At 38.8% G+C, this 23,876-nt stretch overlaps 3 protein-coding genes across 3 annotated transcripts; 1 reads left to right on the forward strand and 2 right to left on the reverse strand.

The window, feature by feature from the left end:
* Positions 1-5,673: 5,673 nt before the first annotated feature.
* EAF02_001486 (uncharacterized protein) lies at positions 5,674-12,280 on the reverse strand. Its single transcript, XM_038897534.1, has 4 exons — positions 11,917-12,280; positions 11,529-11,852; positions 7,323-11,437; positions 5,674-7,264 (listed from the first exon to the last, which is right to left on the reverse strand). Exons 1-4 carry the CDS (start codon positions 12,074-12,076, stop codon positions 6,662-6,664), a joined length of 5,202 nt encoding a protein of 1,733 aa, XP_038762509.1. The 5' UTR covers positions 12,077-12,280; the 3' UTR covers positions 5,674-6,661.
* Positions 12,281-19,920: 7,640 nt separating this feature from the next.
* EAF02_001487 (uncharacterized protein) lies at positions 19,921-21,192 on the reverse strand (the record flags this gene model as incomplete). The annotated part of the gene is made up of 3 exons (XM_038897535.1): positions 19,921-20,557; positions 20,611-20,955; positions 21,014-21,192. 3 exons carry the CDS (start codon positions 21,190-21,192, stop codon positions 19,921-19,923), a joined length of 1,161 nt encoding a protein of 386 aa, XP_038762510.1.
* A 351-nt stretch (positions 21,193-21,543) lies between these two features.
* Positions 21,544-22,314, forward strand: EAF02_001488 (uncharacterized protein; the record flags this gene model as incomplete). Its single annotated transcript, XM_038897536.1, has 3 exons — positions 21,544-21,676; positions 21,752-22,070; positions 22,146-22,314. 3 exons carry the CDS (start codon positions 21,544-21,546, stop codon positions 22,312-22,314), a joined length of 621 nt encoding a protein of 206 aa, XP_038762511.1.
* Positions 22,315-23,876: the final 1,562 nt, after the last annotated feature.

Genomic DNA, 23,876 nt, shown 5'->3' on the forward strand with positions numbered 1-23,876 from the left:
TATACATTGAATATTGAATTCACACTTCTTGAAATCTACCTGAAGACTAGCAAACTCAAATCATTCGAGGATATACTTGACATGTTTCTTGTATTCATTTTCGTTTTCAGAATATATAAAAATATTATCGAGATAAGTAGTACAGAAATTATTTAAATAGTCAAATAGGATATTATTTATATATCATTAGTAAGTTGCAAAGCCATTTATCAGTCCAAAAGGTAAAACTTTGTATTTGTAAGAATTATATCGAATATGAAAGGTAGTGTATTCTTTGAAAACTAGATTTATGTGAATACGATAAAACATTTATCGAATATCTAATTTAATATATATCTTTGTATTAACGAGTTGTACAAGTATTTCATCAATAAGAGGTAGAGGATATCTATTTTTATATATTAAAGAATTGAATAATCGAAAGTCTATATAGAATCTTAAGCTTTTATTTGGCTTTTTTATGAAGAAAATCGGTGTTGCGAATGGTGCTTGACTAGATTTTATAAATCCTTTGGTAAGGTTTTTTATAATATATTTTTTAATAATCTTAAATTATTTAAATGATATTTTATATAGGGGATTGTATTTGAGAGCTTTTTTACCTTTTCTTTTAAATATAATCTTATAATTGTATAATCGGGAGAGAGGTAGGATATTGAACTCGCGTTTGGAGAATGCTTGATAATATTGCTGATAAACTTTGGGGATCGAAGGCTTCATCTCAATATCTACAATAATATAATTGAAAATAGCAATAGTTTTTAATTTAGAATTATTTAAGATAGTAATTGTGGTTGAGATTTAATGATTATTATCTTAACTAGATTTGTAAATCGAAATGATATCATCAATCTCTATATATATAATTATAAAGATTTTATAATTCTTGCTTTTCTTATAGATAAATTGAAATTGAATTGGCTTGAGTATATAGATATTGAATATATTGGAGATACGAAGTGGAAGGGATTTGTAAATAGATTGAATAGAGATTTGATTAAAAATAGGTTTTTTTTTCAGATTGATTGGAATTTGAGCTTCAATTATATTTGAGATTATTATATTAATCTCTTAGGAAAGAGTAATAAGTATTTCAGGTATAATCAGTATTATAGTTGATTATCTATTGTCAAGTCGATAATATATCTTTTCCAATCGGATATTTCGATTATCAGCATCTTTTTATTTCAAGTAATTGATTTTGGGTTATTGAAGACTGTTTTTGATTAAAAGTATATTTTTTGATAAGGAAATAATAAGAGGATATTCAAAAGACTATTCGAGATGTCGATTAAAATAATCGATTTTAACTCAAATCTCTGCTAACCATTTGCAATCTAAAATTACATTATATAAACTCAAATCGGTAATAAGAAATAACAAATAAAACTATTGTTGAGCATCAATTATGAAATTAAAAAATATGAAATAAATAATAGCTTCACTTTGTATACTATTATAGCTTTTGACTTCAATCAGTAATTCGAATAGTATGAAGTGGAATTTGAATATAGAAAATAATAATAAAAAGAGTGTTTTGTCGATAAAAGCAAAGCTATTCACTTCGGAATCTATAAGAGATTGAGTATTGTATGAATATCCGTTTTTCGAAAGTATGCATAGTAGGTTTATGGAATTATTTCTTATTAGTTTTATCAAATCGAGGAATCTTATATCCCGAATCGCGCTTAGGAGAGAACTTCTATCTAAGCGTGTTGATTTAAACGTTGGTCTTTAGCAATACAAGCGAACTCGACAGTTTCCGCTTACACTTCTTGGTTTATATCCTCCTCGGCATTCTCTTCTACATCGTAAAACTCTTCGTCTTCTCCAATCTCTTGAATCTCGGTCATAGCGTTTACATTATTTATATGTAACATAAAACTACAATTCATTCCCAATACAGGGGTAGTAATATTACAATTGAAATTGTTTCCTGAAAATAAAGTATTATTTAGCTTAAAGATTCCTGTATAGTTAATAGAAATATAAGAAGGATATTGGGTATGAAATTGAATAGATAAATTCGAATTACTCAATGAGCGGAAAGTGTTTTTAAAGATAATCAACAAATCAATATTACTAGATAACTTTCTAAAAGGTATCTCTTTAATTGTTTTGTAACAATTACATTTTCAAAGCATAACTTTGAGTTTATCGATCTTAATAAGCTTGATAGCCAGATTCTCGATAGTATAGTATTCATTGATATGGAGGCTAATAGCTTATTGAAGAAAATCGGATATTTTTCTTTCCAAATCGCAGAAAAGAATTGTTGGATCGGTGATTTCCGTCTATATAGCTAATAATCTAAACCTATAATATCATACTAAGAAGTTTCCTCATTGAATGTTATTAGGCATAACCCAGTATTCATACTCAGTTTGTACATAATTGGCTTCAACCGGGTTCTTGTAAATAACTACAAGCTGATCAATCAATTGCTATCCTATCAAATGGAGTACTTAAATATACAGCGAGAACATATATTCTTGTACCTCTCCTTCTATCTGATTTATTATATAAAATCACCATTACACTTCTGAGATAAACAAATTTTCGTAAAATTCGAATCGCTCGATAATCAATAGCTACCAGAGGCTTGCTTTCGGCTCCATATCATCTTTGAATTTGAATGAAAGATTAATAGGCTTCAGAATATACGAATACTCTACTACAATAATAAATAAACGAGAATAAAGTATTCAATGAATTTGTAAGTCACTCAACAAAGCAATTGGATTTGAAAGGAATCTGCTATTAGTATTCAAAAGGGATTGTTATAAAGATTAACTTTGCAAACAGAGATTTTTCTTATTCTTCCTTTTCCTAATAATAAGAAATACCCTTTCAATAGAATCGATTAGAATATCAGGAATCCGGACTCCGCGATTCGCAAGGGAATCTGTATAATATTGTTATTAATATCTTGGAGGTTAAGATAAATAAGTGATATTAAGATTATACTGTAGCAATTCGTTTTTAAATCTTATAATTTTGTTTTATAAGTTCTCAAAGTTTTTAAAGGTCAGTACTTGTTCTTCCTGTAACGAAAAAGTATATATCAACATACTACTCTTAAGAGTTAATACCTCAATCGAGAAGTCGTTTTCAGACTGTTTACTCTTTTTATATTTATTAATATTTATATTAAAACTATAAGGATTATAATTATTGTTTTGTTAAGATTAACTATTATCAGTTGGAGATGCTCAGCCAGCAAAAGGGGGAAAGCAATAGAGTCTTTTTAAAGTAAATAGATTGAATATGATAATAATATTTATAACTCTATATATTGAGGGTTTGTTGTCTTTTATCAAATAGATTTACTCGGAATCAGCCCTCTTCCTATAAATAATATCAAACATCCTCGATATATCCAAGAAGGTATTATAATTATAAGATATTATTTAATCAACTATTAGATAGCTATATAATCGTATAATGAGTTATAAATAATATAACACTTTGCCTTAAAAGAACTACAAAAGCAGGATACAATTTATCCTTAGAATCTACAATTACAGAATCGGGAGCAAAGTGCTTGTAAAGCATTCCTATATACTAGCTATGTACACGTAATCATGCACATGCGCAAGCGTGCACGTAAGCGATCGCAGCTGCGATTGGGTGCGATCCGTGACAATTAATACTAGTTATTCAATTACGGATCATTTTCAAACTAATAGACAAACTGAGATCTATAATCAGTATCTTCAAAAGAGATTCTAATTCTTTGTTTTCTATTATCAAGATAATTGGTTAGAGCTCTTATTAATAATAAATTACACATAGCTCATCTTACCTTACAATTCTCTTAATGATATTTCTCCATTTAAAGTCGTATACGGCTATTCCCTATAAACCTCTTGGGATTGGAAGTTTTATAATACCGAAACCAAGAACAAGCTTAATATAGACGAAGCCTGTATTATAGCTTAATAATACCACGACGTATGGAAACTTGTTATAAAACATCTTATAGATACTCAAGAAAGAGCCCAGCTTAAGATTAACATGCATTAACAACCTGTCGATTTCAAAATAAACGATTTTGTGTGGCTTGATATACAATATTACCAAACCAAGCGTCTTTCAAAAAAGCTAGATTTTCCAATAAACGGTAAGTTCCTTATTGTCAAGAAGATAAAGCATTCCTTTAAGCTAATACTATTAGATATAATGAAAATTTTTAATATATTCTTAGCTGAAAAGTTATGAAAAGCTGCAAATGATTCTCTTCCTGGTTAAGTGAATGATCCTGACCCTTCAATCAATATTACTGGTGAAGAAGAATGGGAAATCGAACAAATTATAGCTTTGAAGAGCACTTGTAATAATATTTACTATTGAGTATAATAGTGTAATTACGATATTGACCTTACTTGGTACGCTGTTGATAATTTCAAATACTCTCTTTACAAACTCAAAAAGTATTACCTGGCCAATCAAAACCTTCCCGGCTTGTTTAAGGTATTATCTTAATGGCTGAAATACTACAAAAATAGTGATGATGAGTATGATGATATTATTAGAAATAAGGAAATGGATAAGCACTCGAAGGCGAGCTTTTTTCAGATGGGGGGGTAATGTGACAATTCAATCCCTTTCAAATTCCTTTCTCAATCACTTAGCTTCTAGGATCTTAGTCTAGCACGTGATTTATTGGTATATATAGTCCGGAGCCCTTACAGTTCTTTTCTTATTCTTTTCTTCCTTCTTTAGTTTTAGATTCTAAGATAGAATTGAATCCTTTTATGATAGTCCTTCATATTATTATCTGTTATAACATTAATCAAATAACTCTAGAAGACTAATCCTAATACTACACGAATCCAAGCTCATAACCTATTAAAAGATCATATAGGAATTAATAAAAAAGCCTTGATATTATTAAATTCTATATAAAGATACAATATATATGTATGGACTTATAGAGTCACATGCAGGCTAATCCCAATACAGCATAGCGTGATATACGATATAAGCATCTTTTCTAACAGTTTTTATAATAAAATTTGATATTTTTACTATTTTAAAATGCTCAGAAATTTATATTATCAAAATTTATATGATTGAATTAAAATATCAAAAAGTTATTTGATTTTCGCTTATTTTACTAGTAAATCTCATTATTTTCAAAACAATATAACTTTAACTCTCTATAATTCGATCAATAAAATATTTAAAAAAAATCAATATATTTTTTATTAAATTTTTAATAAAAGTAAATCAATTTATATAAATAAAAAAATACTTAGATTTTATTATTAATTATTAAGAAATTCATAAATATAAATGATAAGTTTTGGTGTGAAAACGCGTTTCGGCTGATAGCAGTTGACTAGTACTGTAAGAGAATAAGATTGTATTGAAAGCAGATTCATAAGTATATTAAGATAGTGAAATAATGTGAGTCTTTTCGATGAGGGCGAATTTCCCAATAAACTTAATCTTGGCTGAGATATATTCCCAGGTTATCGCACAAAGAATGAATACAGAACGGCGAAGAAGGCTTTCACTTGAATGAGAGAGTAAGAGCTCGAATACATAATTGTCGGCTCAAGAACTCAAAACCCCACGTTTTGACAAAGCGAGAAAAAAGACAAAATTCAAAGACGCAATATACGGCTCAAACATATCAGCCAAAGCACTACGCGCACGAAAATTGCGTATAAGGTAAATCATCATTCTATTTGTTCTTGATCTGTGCACTATCATCATGTTTTGTACTCCAGATATCGTCCTCATCTCCTCTCTAGGGTTGTCTAATCAACCAGATTTCCCTTCTTCCTTCTTGCCTTCCTGCTATGATGTTTCATGCTACCTCAAATCCAGCAAGGTAGTCGCTCTTGTGCATAAAAATCCGCTCGAAATGTTGATCTCATTTTTGTCATTATTCTCCACCATCACCAGGAACTCTTCGTCTACCCGTTTTCCTCCTCAACTCCTTCGTCTTCCAATACCGGTATGCATCTTCGCCAACCAGGAAACCCATCATGCAAGCACCATTCACCACCCAACAAGCTTCCCCTCAAGCTATCTTCCCCACCTCACCATATCACATGAAGAATCAAAACTAAAAATCTCTATCTGAGCATAATAAAAATGTGTTTCCTCCCAAACAGCAGAAAGAAGAATCAGAAAGCAAAATTGCAAAGATCATTCGCTAGTCTAAACAAGCAAATAAGCAAATTAGAGAAATGTAAACATCAATGCCGTTCATTGCCATTTTCGTTTCGCTCTATAAAACACCTTCGCCAATTCAAAATATCAAAGAAGCAAAAAAGTAAAAAAGGTCTTCTGCGGCGCAAAATAAAATAAAATAAACAAGTTGGAAAATTTTGTGGTATCTCGTAAAATCGCGGGACGTTAAAGTACAAGGAAATAAATTGGTGAGTATGGTGAAGCAAAAATTCGATTCCAGACCTCCACTTTCATGCCGCAGTCGCGATATTTGAATATTGTTTGTGAGGAGTGCTCCCAATTTTCGCGGGTTTGCGGTGAGATGTTGTGGCAAGTGAGTTCGTTGAGACAAATTACAGTGGCGTGAATTAGATGTAGATGTAGGTAAGATGGGAATAAATTGTAAAGCGAAAGCCAGAGGTGTCGCAAGAAAACGCAGCTTGGAAATGTTGATACAGGACTTCGGATTATTCTTTTAGAAACAATTCAAACTGCCCTTCTTCTTTTTCTTGCTGCTGAGAGCGTTCATACGTTCTTCAAGGTGAGCTCTCGCGAGCTCTGCCTCTTTCCTCTTGCGCTTCTCTTCTTCGACTTGCATTAAGCTCCAACGATTTTCCTTCTCGGCATCGCCATTCTTGGCCTTCTCCTCGGCAGCTTTCAATTCAACTTCCAGTTCATTGGCACGTCTTCGCCATGCATCACAATCGGCTTTGACCTTGTTGCTTTGTTTCTCAAGATCTGTGAGAGCCTCTTCAAGGGTGGATGTGAGCTGCTTTTCAGCGAACAGGTGCTTCTCGATAGTGCGGATACGGGCTTCTTGGTCCTCTTGAATTTGAGTTGCAGCTATGTCTTTACTATTGCGAGTATTGAAGCTACTTTGTGTAGGTGTTGGTGGAACTGGCGATGTTGAAGGAGCGGGTCCTGTCTGTGCAGTTCCCGAATTTCCAGGTAGTGGCGGTAAAGGAATTGCCGGGGGTGGTGATGGGAGTGAAGTCACGGATGCCGATTTGTGGAGTCGCGAAGTGATCGAGTTGGAACTCTTGTTGCTGGCGTCGGATAGCAAAACGTCGTATTTGGCCTATTGAATGAGTCAGACATACTTAATACACAAAATGAACTCGAACTTCGAAACTTACCTGAAGGGTGGCTAATTCCTCTTTGATCGCATCCAGCTCAGTCTGAGCACGAAGAGCATTTGCATTGGCTTCGTCTAATTGAGCATTACGCTCCGTTTGGAGTGTAGACAAACGATTGTTAGCAGCTTGATGTTCATCGAAATTTGAGGCAAGTTGGTCCTCAAGCTCTTCTACTAATCTTGAGTTTTTCTTGTTCTTAGTTTCAAGGTCGTGCAGCTCCTTTCTCAAAGCTGCTAGTTGATCTGCGACTGTAGCATTTTCATCCCTCAATCTTGAACCTTCGGTGGTCTTGGCCAAGAGACTAGCCAGTTCCGCCTTGGTATCCTCAAGCTCCTTCATGACAGACTGATTTATGGTTGATAACTCTTTAGTGAACGTCTCGAGCTCGCCGACTTTAGCTTCTTGATGCGAGAGCGCTTTCTGGCTTGCAATGAGATCTGTGATCCTATCTTGCAGTTTCTCTGTGCTAACGTCTAATCCAAGTGCAAGCGCGACCTGAGTAGCGATCTTTGTCAGATCATCTCTCGCTTCAGAGAGCTCTCTTGTAAGTGCATCGGTGCTTTCCTGATGTTTAGCCGTTAACTCGTTTACCTGAGCCTCGTGGTCAGCCTGGCTATTTGAGCGAATTTCCTCAATTTCCTTCGCATGATTTGCGTTCAAGAGGGATATTCCTTCGTGGTGAGCCTTGACAATGCTCTCATGCTCGGCGATCTGCTCTTCCAATCGATTCACAAGAATTTTGTGCCCTTCCATCTCAGCGGAGACAATATTCTTTGACTGGATGGCTGCCTCGAGCTGTTCACGAGTTGATGCATGGGCTTGCTCGAGCTCAGCAAATCGCGAGACGTTTGCGACAACAGAAGCCTTGTGTTCCTCAACTTCTCTTTGCAAGTTTGAAACATGTGTATTATGATCTCCAACTTCGCGAATCCTATGCTCCCCGCTTCTTACCAAGCTTGTCAATTGTTGTTCCAATTCAGATATAGTAGCTTCGAGTGTGTTTTGAGAACTTTGCATAGAAGACAATACAGCCTGATGCTTTCCTTCCCAATTGATAACTTCTGCTTTCAGTTCTGCTATCTTTCTTTCATGATCATACTCTGCTCCGTTACCCTCAGAATCATCTTTGTCAGCGGAGTTGCCATTAACCTTATGACTGAGATTGATAGAAGTCCGAAGAGATTCGATTTGCTGAAGCAGCTCCTTTTCGCGAGCATTATAAGTCTCCTGGAGCATTCTTACTTGGTTCTCCGAGTTGATGATCTGGTCCTGCATAGTTGAAACCAGCGACATATCCATAGGTGACGCCTTCATGCTCGATCTTTCTCTTGCAAGCCCACTAATAATAGTTGTCTTGGTTTCCAACTCCTTCTTGACTGTACTGACATCGGCCTCGAGCTCCTGAATGCGCTCTGAGCGGGTATGTAATTCGTGCATGGCGGTGTTCAAGTTTAACTCAAAGCTTGCCATAACGTCAGGATCATGCTCAAAATTTTCCGCTGCAATATTCCTTAAAGAGGCGAATGATCTATGAGCCCGATCGATAATCATAACGTTTTGGCTGGATTTGCGACGTATAACTGGCGTGCCCGAACGTGATAATGTAGCTTCGGCATTCATTCTCGCCTTTGAAACCTCGGCCTTGAGCTCCTCCATGCGATCAAGAGCCGCTGTGTGTTCTTCTTCCAATTGGGCATATTTCTCAGCAAGAATCACTTGTGCCTCTTCGTGCTCTGCGCCTAACCTTCTCAAATTATCAACTTCCGCCGTACTTGTCGTGTCACTGACCTCATCTGAGGTAGCTACCGACTCCGAATTTTTGATCACGGCTTCAGCATCAGATTGTTCTACGGTAGTGGGTAGTTCCCCAGCTGAGGACAATTCCGATGAAAGTGATCGCGAGGATGAGTATTGTCCTCCACCCTTTAGCTCGTTCACCCTCGCGTCTGCTAAAAAAGAAGCTGTTCTTGCCGTAGGAGTCGACAAAATAGAATCACGTGCACCGGTATTACGGGCTTCGTCAACAGCGTCTTGAAGTTCGGCCAGTGTACGAAGGGCTTCTTCATATTTATTTGAGAGAAGATCATATTCGCCGACAGTAGCTTCATGCTCAACTCTTAAATCAACGAGTTCTTGAGTAACACTCTCGAGCTTATCCTCGACAAACTTTGACTGAGCCGGGCTTTGTGGCGTGTACTGGCTATCGATTTCCTCACTTAACCTTTTCAGGGGAGTTTCGAGCTCAATTGACTCTCCACGATCGGCGGGACCATCAGTCTCGGATCTGATGCCATTTGCGGGGCTTACTGAGAAATCTTCATCGCTTTCGTTGTCGGTCTCTAGAATGACATTCTTTTGATTTCTCCTACTTGCAAGACTTTGTCGACGGCTATTCATGGCAATAGAAGATCGCTTGCTATTCGGGGCTTTATTGTCGTCGCCATTTTTTCCTTCATGCTGAATGTTATCCAAATCATAAAGCAGGCTGTCCAATTTCCCAAGACTTCGTTGGCGTTCAATAACGTGCTCCAATCGATCGATCTCACGTTGCATCAGTTCCGAATCTTGATCGGCCTCGGCTAAGCGTTCCTCGAGAGTCGAGATGTAGTCTTCGGAAGTAGCTTCATTTTCGCGAATGCGAGCAATCTCTTTGCGGAGCTCCATGACAATTGCCGAATTTTTGTCTTCGCCTGAAGTATGGCCTTCGAGCCTTGTTTCTAAGTCATGTAAATAGCTTTCTGTATTAGCTTCTCGATCGGCCAACTTTTGTAAGCGTGCTTGAAGCTGTTGATTAACTGTCTCGGCATAAGCACACTTTGCTTCTTTTTCCAAAAGTTGAGTTTCGGTATTGGATAAAGATGATCGAGTGTTAGAAAGAGAATGTTCAAGACTTTGAATCGTTTTTTCGTATTCGAGGACCACTTGTTCAACCGCCTCGGCGAATGAGTTCGAGCGTTTTAGTCTCTCTGTGGCACTGTCACCCAACGTATTTTCATGAGCCTGGTTATCAGCGACTTCCTCATCCCTGGCTCTGGCTAATTCCGCTATAAGCTTAGCATGACGTTGGCTAAGGGCTGTGTAATTTTCCTGCGTGTCAAGTAGCTGATTGTGCAGTTCCACTTCTCGTTCGTTTTGTCGCTCGGGCCTCTCACTCGTGGGCTTGCTACGACGATCACCCCCGCTTTCACTGTGCTTAATCTGATCCCGAAGAAAAGCGACTTCGGCTTTCAGGCGGTCGATGACAGCTTGCTTATCGCTCTCATCTGAAACTTGCTGGATTCGAGGCTTGCTTTGAATTGCGCGGGCACGCTGAGCATATTGCACTGTATTCAGAGTTTCGCTAAGGTGAAATTCGGCCGGCGTAACACACGCAATCATGTAAGTGATCGCGTTACCTCCAAGTGAATCCTGGAGTAACCTAGTGAGTTTTGAGTCTCGGTACGACACGTGGGATCCGGCTTGTCGGGATGACAATTGCGATATAACTTTGCCCAAACTAGCCAAACCAGCATTGATGGAAATGCCTTCTTTAGCTCTTTCTCCTTGTGCGCCGGTATTTTTTAATCTCTCACTGCCAGCTAAATCGACAAAATGGAATTTGCTGTCAATTGTGACCACTTCTCCACCATTCATGGCTTCTAGTGGAACGGAAAATCTCTTTTCAGCACCTGGTGTTACCTTCGATTTGCGCTGGACCAGATTCAAACTGAACACAGCATGAGATCGTGAAGATTTGGCGTTGATCGCGGTTGCATCGGTTTGGCGAATCATAGACCCGAAGTTTAGTGCCGCCATGAGATCTTCCACAGTATTGATCTCGACTTGGTGTAATCCGGTAAGAAGAATATGACCCTTGGTGTTCTCTCGAATATTGACCACCTCTCGTTCATGAGCTGGTGTATGTTCGGGAACTAATAAATCTCGCAGCTGCTCGTTGTAAATTTCGACATACGTTGCCTTGAGACTCCAAGTTTTGTCCTCCGCAGACACAGCAGCAGGAATCGTGGAGTACCTCTTGGGAGCTCTTAGACCAGTCATAGAACTCCGATTGGATTGCTGCGGTTTCCCGCCGCCGAGTTTCTCAAATATTGCCATGGCCGCACGTGGAATAACACCTAGATAATTGCACATACATTAGCATCTTCCCCATTTAAGCGTTGTGCAGCAGCTCAATATCGGATTGAGTGCGACGGATCTCGAACTCACCCATAACCTCGGATTTTCCTTGCTCGCCTGGACCGGATGTACCCATTGTGAAAGACTTTCCAGCACCAGATTGTCCATATGCCAGCATAGAGACATTGTATCCCTGAATGAAGGCATTTGTACTCTCTACCAGATATTCCCAAATTCCTTCCTGGTCCACATCTTCACTAAATACTCTGTCAAACACGAATATCTTCTTTCCCTGGGGAGATTCGATTGCTAAGTTTGTGGGTGAGGTAACCTGTACCATAGGTCGTTGAAATCTTTGTGGGATGAGGTCGAAGCCAGGATCGGTTGGTCGGAGGGGTGGTCTAACTCGCACAGCTGCCAAAGTAACTCAGATTAGCATTGTGAGCGGCACATGGAAAATTAATCAGAACTTCCTTACCAACTTTGACAGCAGTTTTGCCATCTTCGTCCGAGGCTCGACTTCCTCCAGTTTTACTGCTCATGCTCATTCCACTATTCGATCTTGGTACTCCTTTCATCATTGCGCTTGCGGGCCTGGGCAGACTCACTTGGGGCGATTCTGGAGGGGAGCTGGCCATGGCTCTACTGGAGCGTTCGTTGCGACAAAATGTTCTGGAGACCGCCGTGTAATATTATGTCGTTGTGATTGTAAATAAATTGGATGATGTTTCGATAAGTAATTAGAAGGTGTTGGAAATAGTTAACCGCCAACGCAAATTCATTGATTGGAGATTGGCAGAATGCGAGTGAATAATATTGTAGTTGAAGAATCGAGTGCTGCAGGTTTTGACTTCCTTTCTCTCTCCTCTCCTGTTATTATCCAGGGTGTATAATGCTTCCTTTTTTTTCGTCTGACCAACAGGACCAACCAGAGAGGTAAGCGAAACGTTGGAGATGAACACGCGTTGTGGTTGTTGTCGATTTATCAACAACCCAAATGTTGACTATGTAGATATCTTCTCCTTCAACGCGTCCAGAATTACTTTTAGGATATGCGGTATTAATGCAGGTTGAGAAGTATGGACAACAGTATGTGGTACCAAGGGATGATTAGGTATACAAAAACGATTGGAGGTGATGTGAGGTCCGAGGGAGAGAGAGAGACGAGAAAGACAGTGGTAAAGTTGGTAGTAAAGGGCAGTTTGCGCCGGGTGCTGAAAAAGAATGGATCGCGATTGTACAGAGCATGTAAGATGTATGTATGTATGGGTGGGTGGGTAGATGTATGTATGTAGGTAGGTATGTACGAAGTATGTACAGAGTATGCACTGTGCAGGAAGGGAAAGATGTGAAGAATTACGAAAGAGGGAAGATTCACGCAAACCAATCCTAAAGCTTCAACTCGGCGGAGACTATGAGGAAAAGGACTGAAATGGGGAATTTGCGGTGCGGTTCGTGGGTCTGAGGAAAGTGGCCATGGCGAATCTGTATGTACGGAGGAGGTGGTATGTAATTATGGATATATGTGTACCTAGGTAGTATTTACCGTATTAACCAATATACGTTGTAAATTTGGAATAATAATAAAGGCACAGTGAATATTTATTACCAATTACCTATTTATTGCCAATTACCAATTACCTATTATCTATTATCTACGATAGGAAAATTGACAATTCAGTATGAGTGAATACTAGGTAAAATCATAAATTCAGGGGTCGCCAACTCTAACAAACACCAACTATCGACCTAGGGACGATTACTATAACTGCTAATAAAAGTAGCCCAAGGTAGATACACATTCTATACAAAATAGCTAATCGGTGATATACCAACGAGACAGGGTCTGACAGACAGAAGTTTAAAGAGAAATTCATCAGCTTGTTATGGAGCACTTAAGATACTCAGGGTATCTCTCCAAACTCTAGAATCCACTACCCAATGGCCACCAGGAACTAACATGTCTATGAAGGAGCTTTAAAAGTTTAAGGAAGTACTATTCGAGTGTCGAGTGTGTTTACTGTATCTACTGCACCTGCTACACCCACGGCATCCACTACATCCACTATATCCATTCTAACTTTCTCACTAAACATGCTAACCCCAGAACCTTCACAACCTTTGCCTGTGGTTCTTTTCAAATCTTCCAGCATCTCAAACTGGGAATCTGACAGGGGAAATGTAGTCGATCTCTCATCCTTGTCTGGCGCTTTCATTGGCTGCTTCCTGGTGTTCCTGGTGTTCCTGGCGTCCCTGCTTCATTCAAGTACGATATACAGAGTATCTAATTGCTGTGCTGCACCTCATACAAGAGAAATGAACTATTTGGTCGTAAACTTTAATGTCTGTTTACTCAAGGAGAAATTTCATCTCCAACGGAGTTCACCTCCTAATATAAATAATAAAACAATTAAAAGTATTGATCCTAAAAGACGTACTTGATCCCCTCTCTCCCTCACCTCCTTTTCTCGTTTGTCGTACCTATGCAAAGCACACATCAGTTTAGATGCATACCTGGGTTTGCAGTGTACATCGTATGATACCAGACAGCATGGAAGCTACCTCCCTTATGATCCCCACGAAGAGAGGCCAATACCAAGAGCACTCGGCGATTAATCAAAAGAATCGAGCCCCCTAGATCCCAGATAGCACGCGAGGCAGCAAGGGACAAGATGTACAAAGCGTGTATTATGTATCTAGGGTACCAGTTTTCAAAAGGGGGTTGGGGCTAAATTTATTTATGGCGGTGGCACAATTGGGACTTGGACTCCCTTTTGATCTTTTTTCGTCCAAAATATATCCATTGTATGAGGATTAACCTTGTCGAGATCTTGGAAGCTAGATTTTTGGCCTTTCTTTTGACACAGTGACAGATTGGTGGGATCGAAAAGATCAGACGATATCTCGCGAACGTCAATTGATGATGAATAAAGGGGTGAAGGATGAGGACAGCGACAATGAAGGATTATTAAGTTTTGAAGGAGGCGGCACGCCGTTTGATGCAGGTGTGAAATGTGCAATGGATTTCTACATGATTAACTGCCTACCTAGTACCTACTACCTATCATTATGATTATTGGCCAATAGCGTAAGCAGACAGTGTGTTCCGACTCCCCAGACGTTTACAGAGTAGGTAATAGATGTGAAGTTCTTACCAGTCTACCAACCAGGTCTCGCAGGGTTCATCAAATGCGAAGCTAAGATGCAGAGATAACGGCTTGAGAACGGCTATATGTAATAGGAAATGAACTTAATGAAGTCTCAGTCGCTTGGGTAAATGAAAATCATTATGATTGTCTAGTCTCAAATCTCACAAAAAAACTCTACCAGAACTTGAAACTTGAATTCACAATGCTTTCGTTTTCTCCACTCCTTGGGATTTTTTTAACGCCTTGCGGAGATTGCACTGTCTCTATCGCCTTGAGATTTCAGCTCGAGATTAAAATATTGTTTCGAAACATATCTTCAAGACTCACGAGGCGTCGTCCATACCAAGTACAAAGTCTTATCCTCAGAAGCCCCAAAGTGTACAAGATGTGACTTCGTGAGATCCACCTCTTGCTTCCCCTCCAAGATTTGTCGGCTATATCAACATTCATCTAGATAGCATGTTAATCGGTTGTACCGGTCGTCTTGATCATCCGCTGGATCACTACTGCATGCATCGGAATATTTTCTTATGCAGGCCTTACGACTTGCATATTATACATATAAGCACGCTTTGATATAGTCGTTGACACGCCAGAACAATCACGTTGAACCCTGTCTGGGCAGATCTTGTATGGTATTATATTGACAAACTAAATATGGTTGACATAGTGATGCTATCATGCTGGCTGGAACAGCCTTAACTGAGGCTCATTATGAGTGTTAATGTCATTCTAAGATTACACACTTAACCATTCTTATAATATCAAGATTAGACGCAATGAAAGGGCCTCATTCGCCAACGGAATTCGCGGCACGAAACTCGACGAGAATCTTTGTCTGGTCAACCGGAGAATATTTATTTCTAAGCTCGAGTCGGATGGTTTCACATGCGGTGCATAAAGTCATCTTCAATCTCAGCTATCTGAGATTCGTTTATACAGTGGCTCAAGAGATGGCGATCTCTTCATGTGGGTAGCATAATCTCTCAGTCACTTGACAGTCTGGTACCATAATACCACCCTTCTCTGCATCTCATCATCACTATTCCATCTTTCGCGAATCCACTGAGCCATCCATCTGCATGGTTCGTGCAGTATCATCGGCACGGGCCAAATATTCATTTGTCCAAGCGCACCAGCGCACATCAAGTGAACCCAAGAAATCCTGTTCATGCGAGGCTGAACTGCGCAGAGCTAGCTGTGTTATGTATGCACAGTAGTAGGCACAACTTCTTGACTCTCGAGGTGACAATCTAGTGTGAGTGTTACCAATCATCATCACAAATCACGATAGCCCGAAGCTTGGCTTACCAATATTCAGCTATATTGCTTTTTCTCCCTCAACGGGCTCCCCAAATCTTATCATACATCATGAAACCGTTGCGTGGCTTGTCAAACCGGTATACTGAATTCTCCGTGCAAATATTCCGGCGAACGGATGGGATCGCCGGCCGAATCATCAGCTCATCATACCTCTGCCAATGATACTCAACGTCCTGACTACCAATACGCTTTGACCAACAAGCTTCTCTGATCCGGAAGCCGGCCGACCGTCTTGAAGACGGCCAAATAAGGTTCACGGCAATGCATGATAGATTCCGAAAGCTACCACGGCCTGGAACCCTTACATTTGACGTCAAACACACATTTTCTTCCAACCGGCAGGTTATTTACGGACTATTCGGAGAATATTGATGCTCGCCAGAGTATTCGAGGATCAAGTGGCTCCTCACGTCCCTGAAGGTGATTTACTAAAATAGACATCTCGTCGACATCTATTTTCGGATAATCTGGCGACAGAGATGATCTTTTGCAAAGCTTACAAAGTATTGAGATACACAAGTATTCACGCGTATATTTTATGCACCTACCGTGGTATAACTGACCATATGACATTTTGAGCCGAGATCCATGCACAAGTGTTCTACTTCACCTCTCAGGGAGGCTCAATATCCAAAGAGATATGAGAATCTCTACACGTGAAGAGTGCTGAAGCACATCAGAGCTATTACCTATCCATCCCAACAGTTCTGCATATGCAGCATCAATAACAATAGAAAGTGTGAAAGTTCTCTCCTTGTATCGGATCCTCCAAAATATCAGTCTCTTGCATGATCAAAAAGTTTTCTTTCTGGCACACGGCGCAGAATATACAGTGTGGAGTAAAATGTTATCATTTTTGAATTATAATCTTTCTCCTCTTTGTTTTCTTCGCACAATCTCATACTTTAGTTTTCATTCATATACTAACTGTATCTTGTAAAAGTTCAAATCGAAGCATAGCATCTCCATAGCACTTCATATGGATTTTTCAACCCTAATATAATTTTTGTATTTTATATTCATTTTTTAATCTTTCAAATCTTTCAAATCTTTCTATCGTAGGTCATGAGCTAGTATATGAGTATATAGTATATAAGAGGGAATAGACTAATATTAGTCTATTATGGGAAGCTGGCTCGTATTAACAACTAAATAGCTATGAAACACGTGATTTTCATGAAACAGTATATGATATTCTTATTTTCTTATTCTATATTCGAGGGGGAAAGGCCTTATTTTATGCTTTTTCCTACTAATCTAGCTTTCCACTTTCGTTTATTTCTCGTAGATCTCTTCCTAATCCGGCCATTCCATCAAATAAAGCTTTTCTTTCTTATTCCTTATTCGATTTCGCTAGTACTATGTCGATCTTACTACGAATGGATTGAAAGAACTAATAAAGAGCTAATAAAGAACTGATTTTCAGGCCGTTCTGGGTTATCTCATCCTCAGACCACACGGTGATTACATAATTTTTGGCCTTGATTTCGAGGCAGGGGCCTCCCGAAGGTTTATCACTGTAGGGTTTGAAACAATTTGGTTCCAGCTATAATGTGAAATATAATATTTCACCTATTTTGTGATAATTCATTTTATAATTATAAATCAATCAACAATCAAATATTTTTCATATAGATTTATTAGATAGAGCTGAATTTTCTCTTTATTTTCATATATTTATTATTATTATTACTCTATTGGTTTATATATATATATATATATATTGTTAAAGTTAAAAAACAAGAGATTTTAAAATATAACATTTTATTAAAATAAGCATCCCCCCCCTTCAAAATCCACCACTATTACCATTTCTAATAATAATATATATATTCTGAAGATCTCCTAATCAATCTGATTCCCATCATATATCTCAATCCCTTTTAAAGAATTAGGGTTGTTGATTTTGAAGAAATTAGATGCTCTTAGCCTTTTCATTTGGAATCCAAATGCCTTAAACTTAAGGCATACATCTTTCAAATTTGAAGAAATTTAAAGAACAATTAAACTTCCATCAACGACATAGTCTCAATGCTCCTAAAGCTATTGAAAGAACTAGTAATATACTCAGCTTAATAAAGCAATTCAATTAATACTATTTTTATTATTAATAAAAATATTTTGAAATAGTTGAAAATAACTTAGCTGGTTTGAAAAAAAATCTTCCTAATTGAACTATATTATTATTACAAATCTAATCAATTTGAAGTTGATTCATATAATAATATCAATTGAGCTCTTTCAAATATACTAATTAGTTTTTTAATAAATAATAATTGAAAAAGTAATATATATTATTGAAATGCTCTTATCAAACGAATTCAGTTCCTCACCAAAAACACACTCAAATACTCTCAGACTCTCGAGGAGATAAACGTCCCCCCGATCCCTGATTGGCCGAAAAAATTTCGATCATTAGTAAGCCACAACACCACCATGAAAAAGATCAAGATATTATTCAAAATTCAATGAAATACGTTCTATCGACGAAGAGGGTCTGAATATTGAGATAAGTTCTGGGCTAAGAGCTCTCTTAAGCGACGATTATGTGATTTGATCATGTGATCCTGTGATTCGCTCCTAGTATACTATATGAATATAGAACTATATATATAAAGATATATTATTATATTATTTTTTATATAAAAACAATACTTTCAAATCTTTCAAATCTTTCAAATCTTTCAAATCTTTCAAATCTTTCAAATCTTTCAAATCTTTCAAATCTTTCAAATCTTTCAAAAATATAATACTTTTTCTTCTAATTTCCTTTTAAATTTTTATCAGTAGTTACTTCTAATATTAACATTCTTTTTTATTTTATTTTTTACAATAAGCTATATCAAAATATCAGTTAGTGAATTTTAGATTCATAACCATTTTGAGTTGAAAAATCCGTATGAAGTGCTATACATCTCTCTCGCTTGAAAAAGGTCTTTCATATCATATTCCCATCCTCGAAATGTCTTTTGATGGCTACGGTTGCAAATCAACCGCGAGAGAGTACAACAAAATAAGAACGAATAACTTCCGGGTATCCAATCATGAACTCTTCTCTTCTCAACATTTCAAAGCTTGAGATTCTATATATCCTGTTTTCCCTCTTCTCATATCTCAACATCTGACGACAGGGGGGGAAATTCATGGAAAAAGCTTTCGTCATACGAGAAGTATAGCCTATCTTCTATCAGTAGATTATAAATAAATCCTTCAATACATATCATTCCAATTCCCATCTCCCTCGACTAAACCTTCTATAAAACATTCACCTCATAGCAACTCCATCTACCCACCTCTCATACCTCTCCCCAAGCTACTTTTCCATGTAAGATTACATACTAGGTGCACAAGTAACATACCTACACTATTTACATAATAAATACAAAATAATCCCACAAACTCTCCTTCTTATATCTCCAACTTCGTCCACGTGAGAAAGACGGAAATTGGATAGGGGTATACTTATTAAATAGTAGGTAGTGTGCGGTAGAATGGGAAAATATGTTATATATATATATGTCAATATTTTGTGGGGAGTGGTGAGGAGGTTTATTGGATTATTGGGTTATGATTATGGGATGGTAGTGGATAGTAGTGGATGGGACGGGAGCGGTGTGTGGTTTGTGATGTGTGATGAAGGGGTTTGGGGAGAGGGAAGGAGATGGAAGAGGGAAAGAGATGGTTGGTTGGGATAGAGGGATAAAGTGAGGTGGATGGATGGATGGATGGATGGATGGATGGGCATGAGAGTTTGAATGGAGGATGAGTGGAAAGTGCGTAGAGTGGAATTTAGGTTGAGGGTTTATATACTGGGCGAGACAGGTTGAGTTGTTCGCTTCGACATGTGTGGAATCGTGTTCTTGTATTATCGAGAATGAATAGAAAGTCATGTGAAACCGAAAATCAAATTCTCCACGTATATAAATCTTAAATTGGATCATAAATAAGTCCCAGTAATCATTGTAACTAACTCCATAAAGGGTATCAATCCCAATACACTAACACCTTCGCTATGCTGCAATATCCATCACATTTCCATTCTTTCCCTCTTTCTGTAGCCGTGCAATTTTAGCCAGGATATTCCTTTTCCACGCCTTGTATTCAGCTCTCTTCTTCTCTGTCAAGTAGTCTACTTTCGCTTGTCGCATTGTTCCGAGTCCATATCTCATTTCGTCTTCGCGAACTCGCACTCTTTGGATTTCATCTAGAGCATCCTCTCGTTCTTGATCATCTTCCGTATCATCTGAACCGTCTGCTCTAACCATATTTTGATACCAATCCATTTCCAGGCATCCTTTATTGCAAATCTCGGCCATCCAGCCATTGACATCTTTCGCATTACTCCTCTCCTCTTCATCATCCTCATCCTCCTCCGGTAAATCCCAACCCTCCCATCCTCCACTCCCAACCTTCCTCTCCACCTCTATATCTCCTCTCGCCAATCTCAACACCCTCAATGTCTCCAACCTCTTTTCCTTAAACTCCTCATCGCTCAACACCTCCTCCCCCGTCCTCAACTTCCCCCAAACAATACTCCAAACCGCCATCATCATCGCCGGCCACCTTCCATCATCTCCTCCCCCTTCCTCGGCTTTTCTTCTTCCCAGAATATCAGACTCTCCACTCCAGCCAAAACATGCGGCGTCGCTTCCTTCATCCCCAATTTCGCACATAGTTCTCTACCTATCACACCCACCCACCTTGGTATCTTCGTCTCATCTCTCTTCTCATACCGTAATCCTTTTTTCGGAGTGCGAAAACTAGCGAGACTTTTTGATTTTGATGGCGTGCTTCTTTGCGGGAGCGTAGTTTTTATAGGTGTATCATTATGACCTGGTGTGCGTTTTTTGGGAGTTTGTGCTAATGATGATTTTCTGCTCGGCGTCGCATTTCCACTTTCAATTCCACTTCCTTCGACTCTCGCGCGTTTCTTCGGTGTGGTGCTAGCTAGCGTATCCTCGATATATGCGTATAATTTTTTATAAACTCTAGGAGGAAGTGGGGGTCGAGGTTCGATTTTGGGGAGATTGAGGGTTGTTTTTAGACTAGAATTTGGTCAGTAAATAAATAAGCAAATTTTGATCAATTATTTAGGAAACAAACCGTTCGCAAGCAAGATTAGCACAAGCATACGTCCTCCCGATCTCCTGCTCTTGGCTTAATGAACATCTCAGGCGCGATTGTGAAACGAGAGAACTGGTTAGAGCGAGGAGCTCGGGGGGGAGGGTGCCAGAATGTCGGGGGATGAGATTGGAGAGGACCTGAGAGGTAGCTTGATTCATTTTCTGAGTGCTACAATTATCGCGAGAGATTCAATTGCTGTTGTGAAGGAGAAATATTGGGTGTAGTTAAAAACTTATGGCATTGATAAAGATGTCGATATATCGTATACCTGAGCTTAATCGTTATGAGTGATTATACGGCAGCTCAAAAAATAAAGGTCCAGCCCAGCCTCGAGTACACACCCTGTCGAATCCTTGTACTGACGTCGGGCCCGGAGCTTACCCCTGAATTCTACATCCAAGCGTCTCGTCTCGAAGATGCGATTCCCATTTCAAATAATCCGATACCGACTTTGTAGTTTTGCGACAAAAAACACCTTTCATCATAATTACCTTTAACGACCTACGATAATGACTTTGGGACTTGGAAGGATAGGCGGGCTTTTGGCTTGTGTCGGATTGGTCGTTGCACATGGAGGTGTAGCTCATCAGAAACCTTTAGCCGTGGATCCAGACGCGGATTGGGGTACTAGACATATGGCTGGTGAGATTCCTTCCAATTGCTTTGCTTTGGACTTCGAAGCCGATGTTATGTATCAATTGACTAATGTATAAACAGAGGAACATCATATAGAAAATTTCGATGCGGGAGCCTTCTTCACACTGCATGATTTCGATAATAACGGTGTATGGGACCAAGCGGAAATCCTCAAATTCTACGGCATGGAAGACGAAACCGCAAAAGATGTGCCGCAGGATAAGAAGGATAATATATTGAAGGAGATATTGAAGTTGATGGATAATAATAATAATGGACAAGTGGAAAGGGAAGAATGGGATAGATATTCGGGGACTGGAGGACTGTTACCGGATTTTAGATTGGGACCTGGTCATCATTGGGATATTGAGATGGAGTATGAGATTCATCATTGGCAGAAGTACGTATCACTTCCTTGGGAGAAAATAGATGGAGGGAATGTTATCATGAAGAATGCCGGGCTAATTTGATGCAGATACCACGACGAGAATACAAAAGAAGAGGATCTAATACACCCGGAGGATATTGAACATTTCAAGAAACACGATGAATTGGAAGATGAAGCCGACAGAGTTGCAGCTTTGGATAAGATGTCCATTGTTGAACAAAATATTCCTGATAAGTTCAGAAAGGATAAACAATGATTGGTTATGTTTAAAAGTATAGACATAATGTTAAGACGTTAAGATGAATAGACCTAATAGATAAGTATCAATACATACAGAGTTACCTTCCCCATTGCCCTAGGTTTACATGCAAACACTCTTCCGAGCCATCTCAACAATCGAAAATGCCATGCGCGTGCAGTCATCATCTATTCATGCCTGGCCAGTGGCAGATTATCTCCTCTATCATTTATGTACTTGTTTCAACTTCAAAAACTGCTGGAGCTTTCCTCCCAATATCATACTTTTCACTCGAGCCAAAATAAGGTTTATCCAACCACCCTCTTTTTCTCATACAAAGTAAAAATAAATTCAGCCATTCAAAACGGCAAAAAATCGTCTAGAGGGAAACCTCTCCGAGATGAAGTTAATTTCCAGCTGCTCTCTTCGATATGAGGGCATCACTGTCGCTTCGCTGCTCAGACACTCCACCCACCCGAAGGTGGTTACAACGCAGCGGTCGACCAACTGCGCCAAGGCGACCCGAATGGAGTGCTGATGACCGAAAGAAGCGACGTTTTTTTTGAATATATATCTGAGGATATAGCCGAATTTGGTGGTGGTGTTGGAGAGGCGATGGGTAAGTTTGTGTTGACGAAATGACTTGTTGGGTATATCTTTTATTCCCCCTCTTGTAATCGGTAAGGAGTGATTAGACCTTTGGATTTTTGGGATTTAGGTATGAAATCAAGTTCTTATATTGGGCTTATGGTAAATCTTTCGACGTCTCCATTTGGGAGATGAAGAGGGTTTGCGAAAGCTCGCTTGTCTATGGTAAAGGATATACCTATGAGTTGTGTATATGGTACATCAACTCCTCCACTCTCTCGTGGTTTGAATATTCACTCTTTAATCTCATCAACACGGAAGGCCGAGTCATTCCTCTATATTTGAATATGTGTTCTAACCATTCTCTAGAAATAACCTTGGTGAAAAAGATGGGCTCGTCGCCCTTTATGCGATATTGTTGGATAAGAAATCGATGCCGACTTCCATGGTGCTGCCGGTGTGATTTAAAGACATTTGGGGGAGTTGAACATCTTTTCTATTCGATTATGGAAGCATTACGGTGAAGTCACTGATACATTGCCATCGTTCTTGGTATATATCCATGATAAGCTTTAGCCAAAGATTAGTCTGACCGTATGAATAATATAGTGACCATAAAAGGCAGAAAACTCGCAAACGATTTGGATGGGCTCATTAAGAGGATTTTTCGTGACGACGATCATTCTGGAATTTAAGCTCATTTTGCGCTTGTGATGGTTGGGGTGAAATGGGTTTATGATTGAGGTTATCTCGAGTTTGACTATGAGTCTAACGGAAGGAAGGGAATGGAGAGTTTGACGTATTGAGGGGTTTGAAGTATTCTTTGGTGGATCATGTGATGAGATGCGCTGAGGAAATTCCTTTCATATTACAGAAATCGATTGCGTATTGCAAGTGCAGCTCCCGCAGATTGGCTTACTCAATAACTAATCACATTATCCTGTTTTTGGGCTTGAAGATCTGCATCAGTTGGATATCATGACGTCCATAGT

This window comes from Botrytis sinoallii (assembly GCF_014898435.1).
Source record: "Botrytis sinoallii strain Bc 23 chromosome Unknown BSIN_002, whole genome shotgun sequence".
NCBI classification, from domain to species: Eukaryota; Fungi; Ascomycota; class Leotiomycetes; order Helotiales; family Sclerotiniaceae; genus Botrytis; species Botrytis sinoallii.

Coding starts and splice junctions, on each gene's coding strand:
- EAF02_001486 (XM_038897534.1), bottom strand. CDS start 12,076: ATGGCCAGCTCCCCTCCAGAATCGCCCCAAGTGAGTCTGCCCAGGCCC. Junction 11,438..11,528: donor AGGAAAATCCGAGGTTATGG/GTGAGTTCGAGA, acceptor GCAATTATCTAG/GTGTTATTCCACGTGCGGCC. Junction 7,265..7,322: donor AGGAATTAGCCACCCTTCAG/GTAAGTTTCGAA, acceptor CTCATTCAATAG/GCCAAATACGACGTTTTGCT.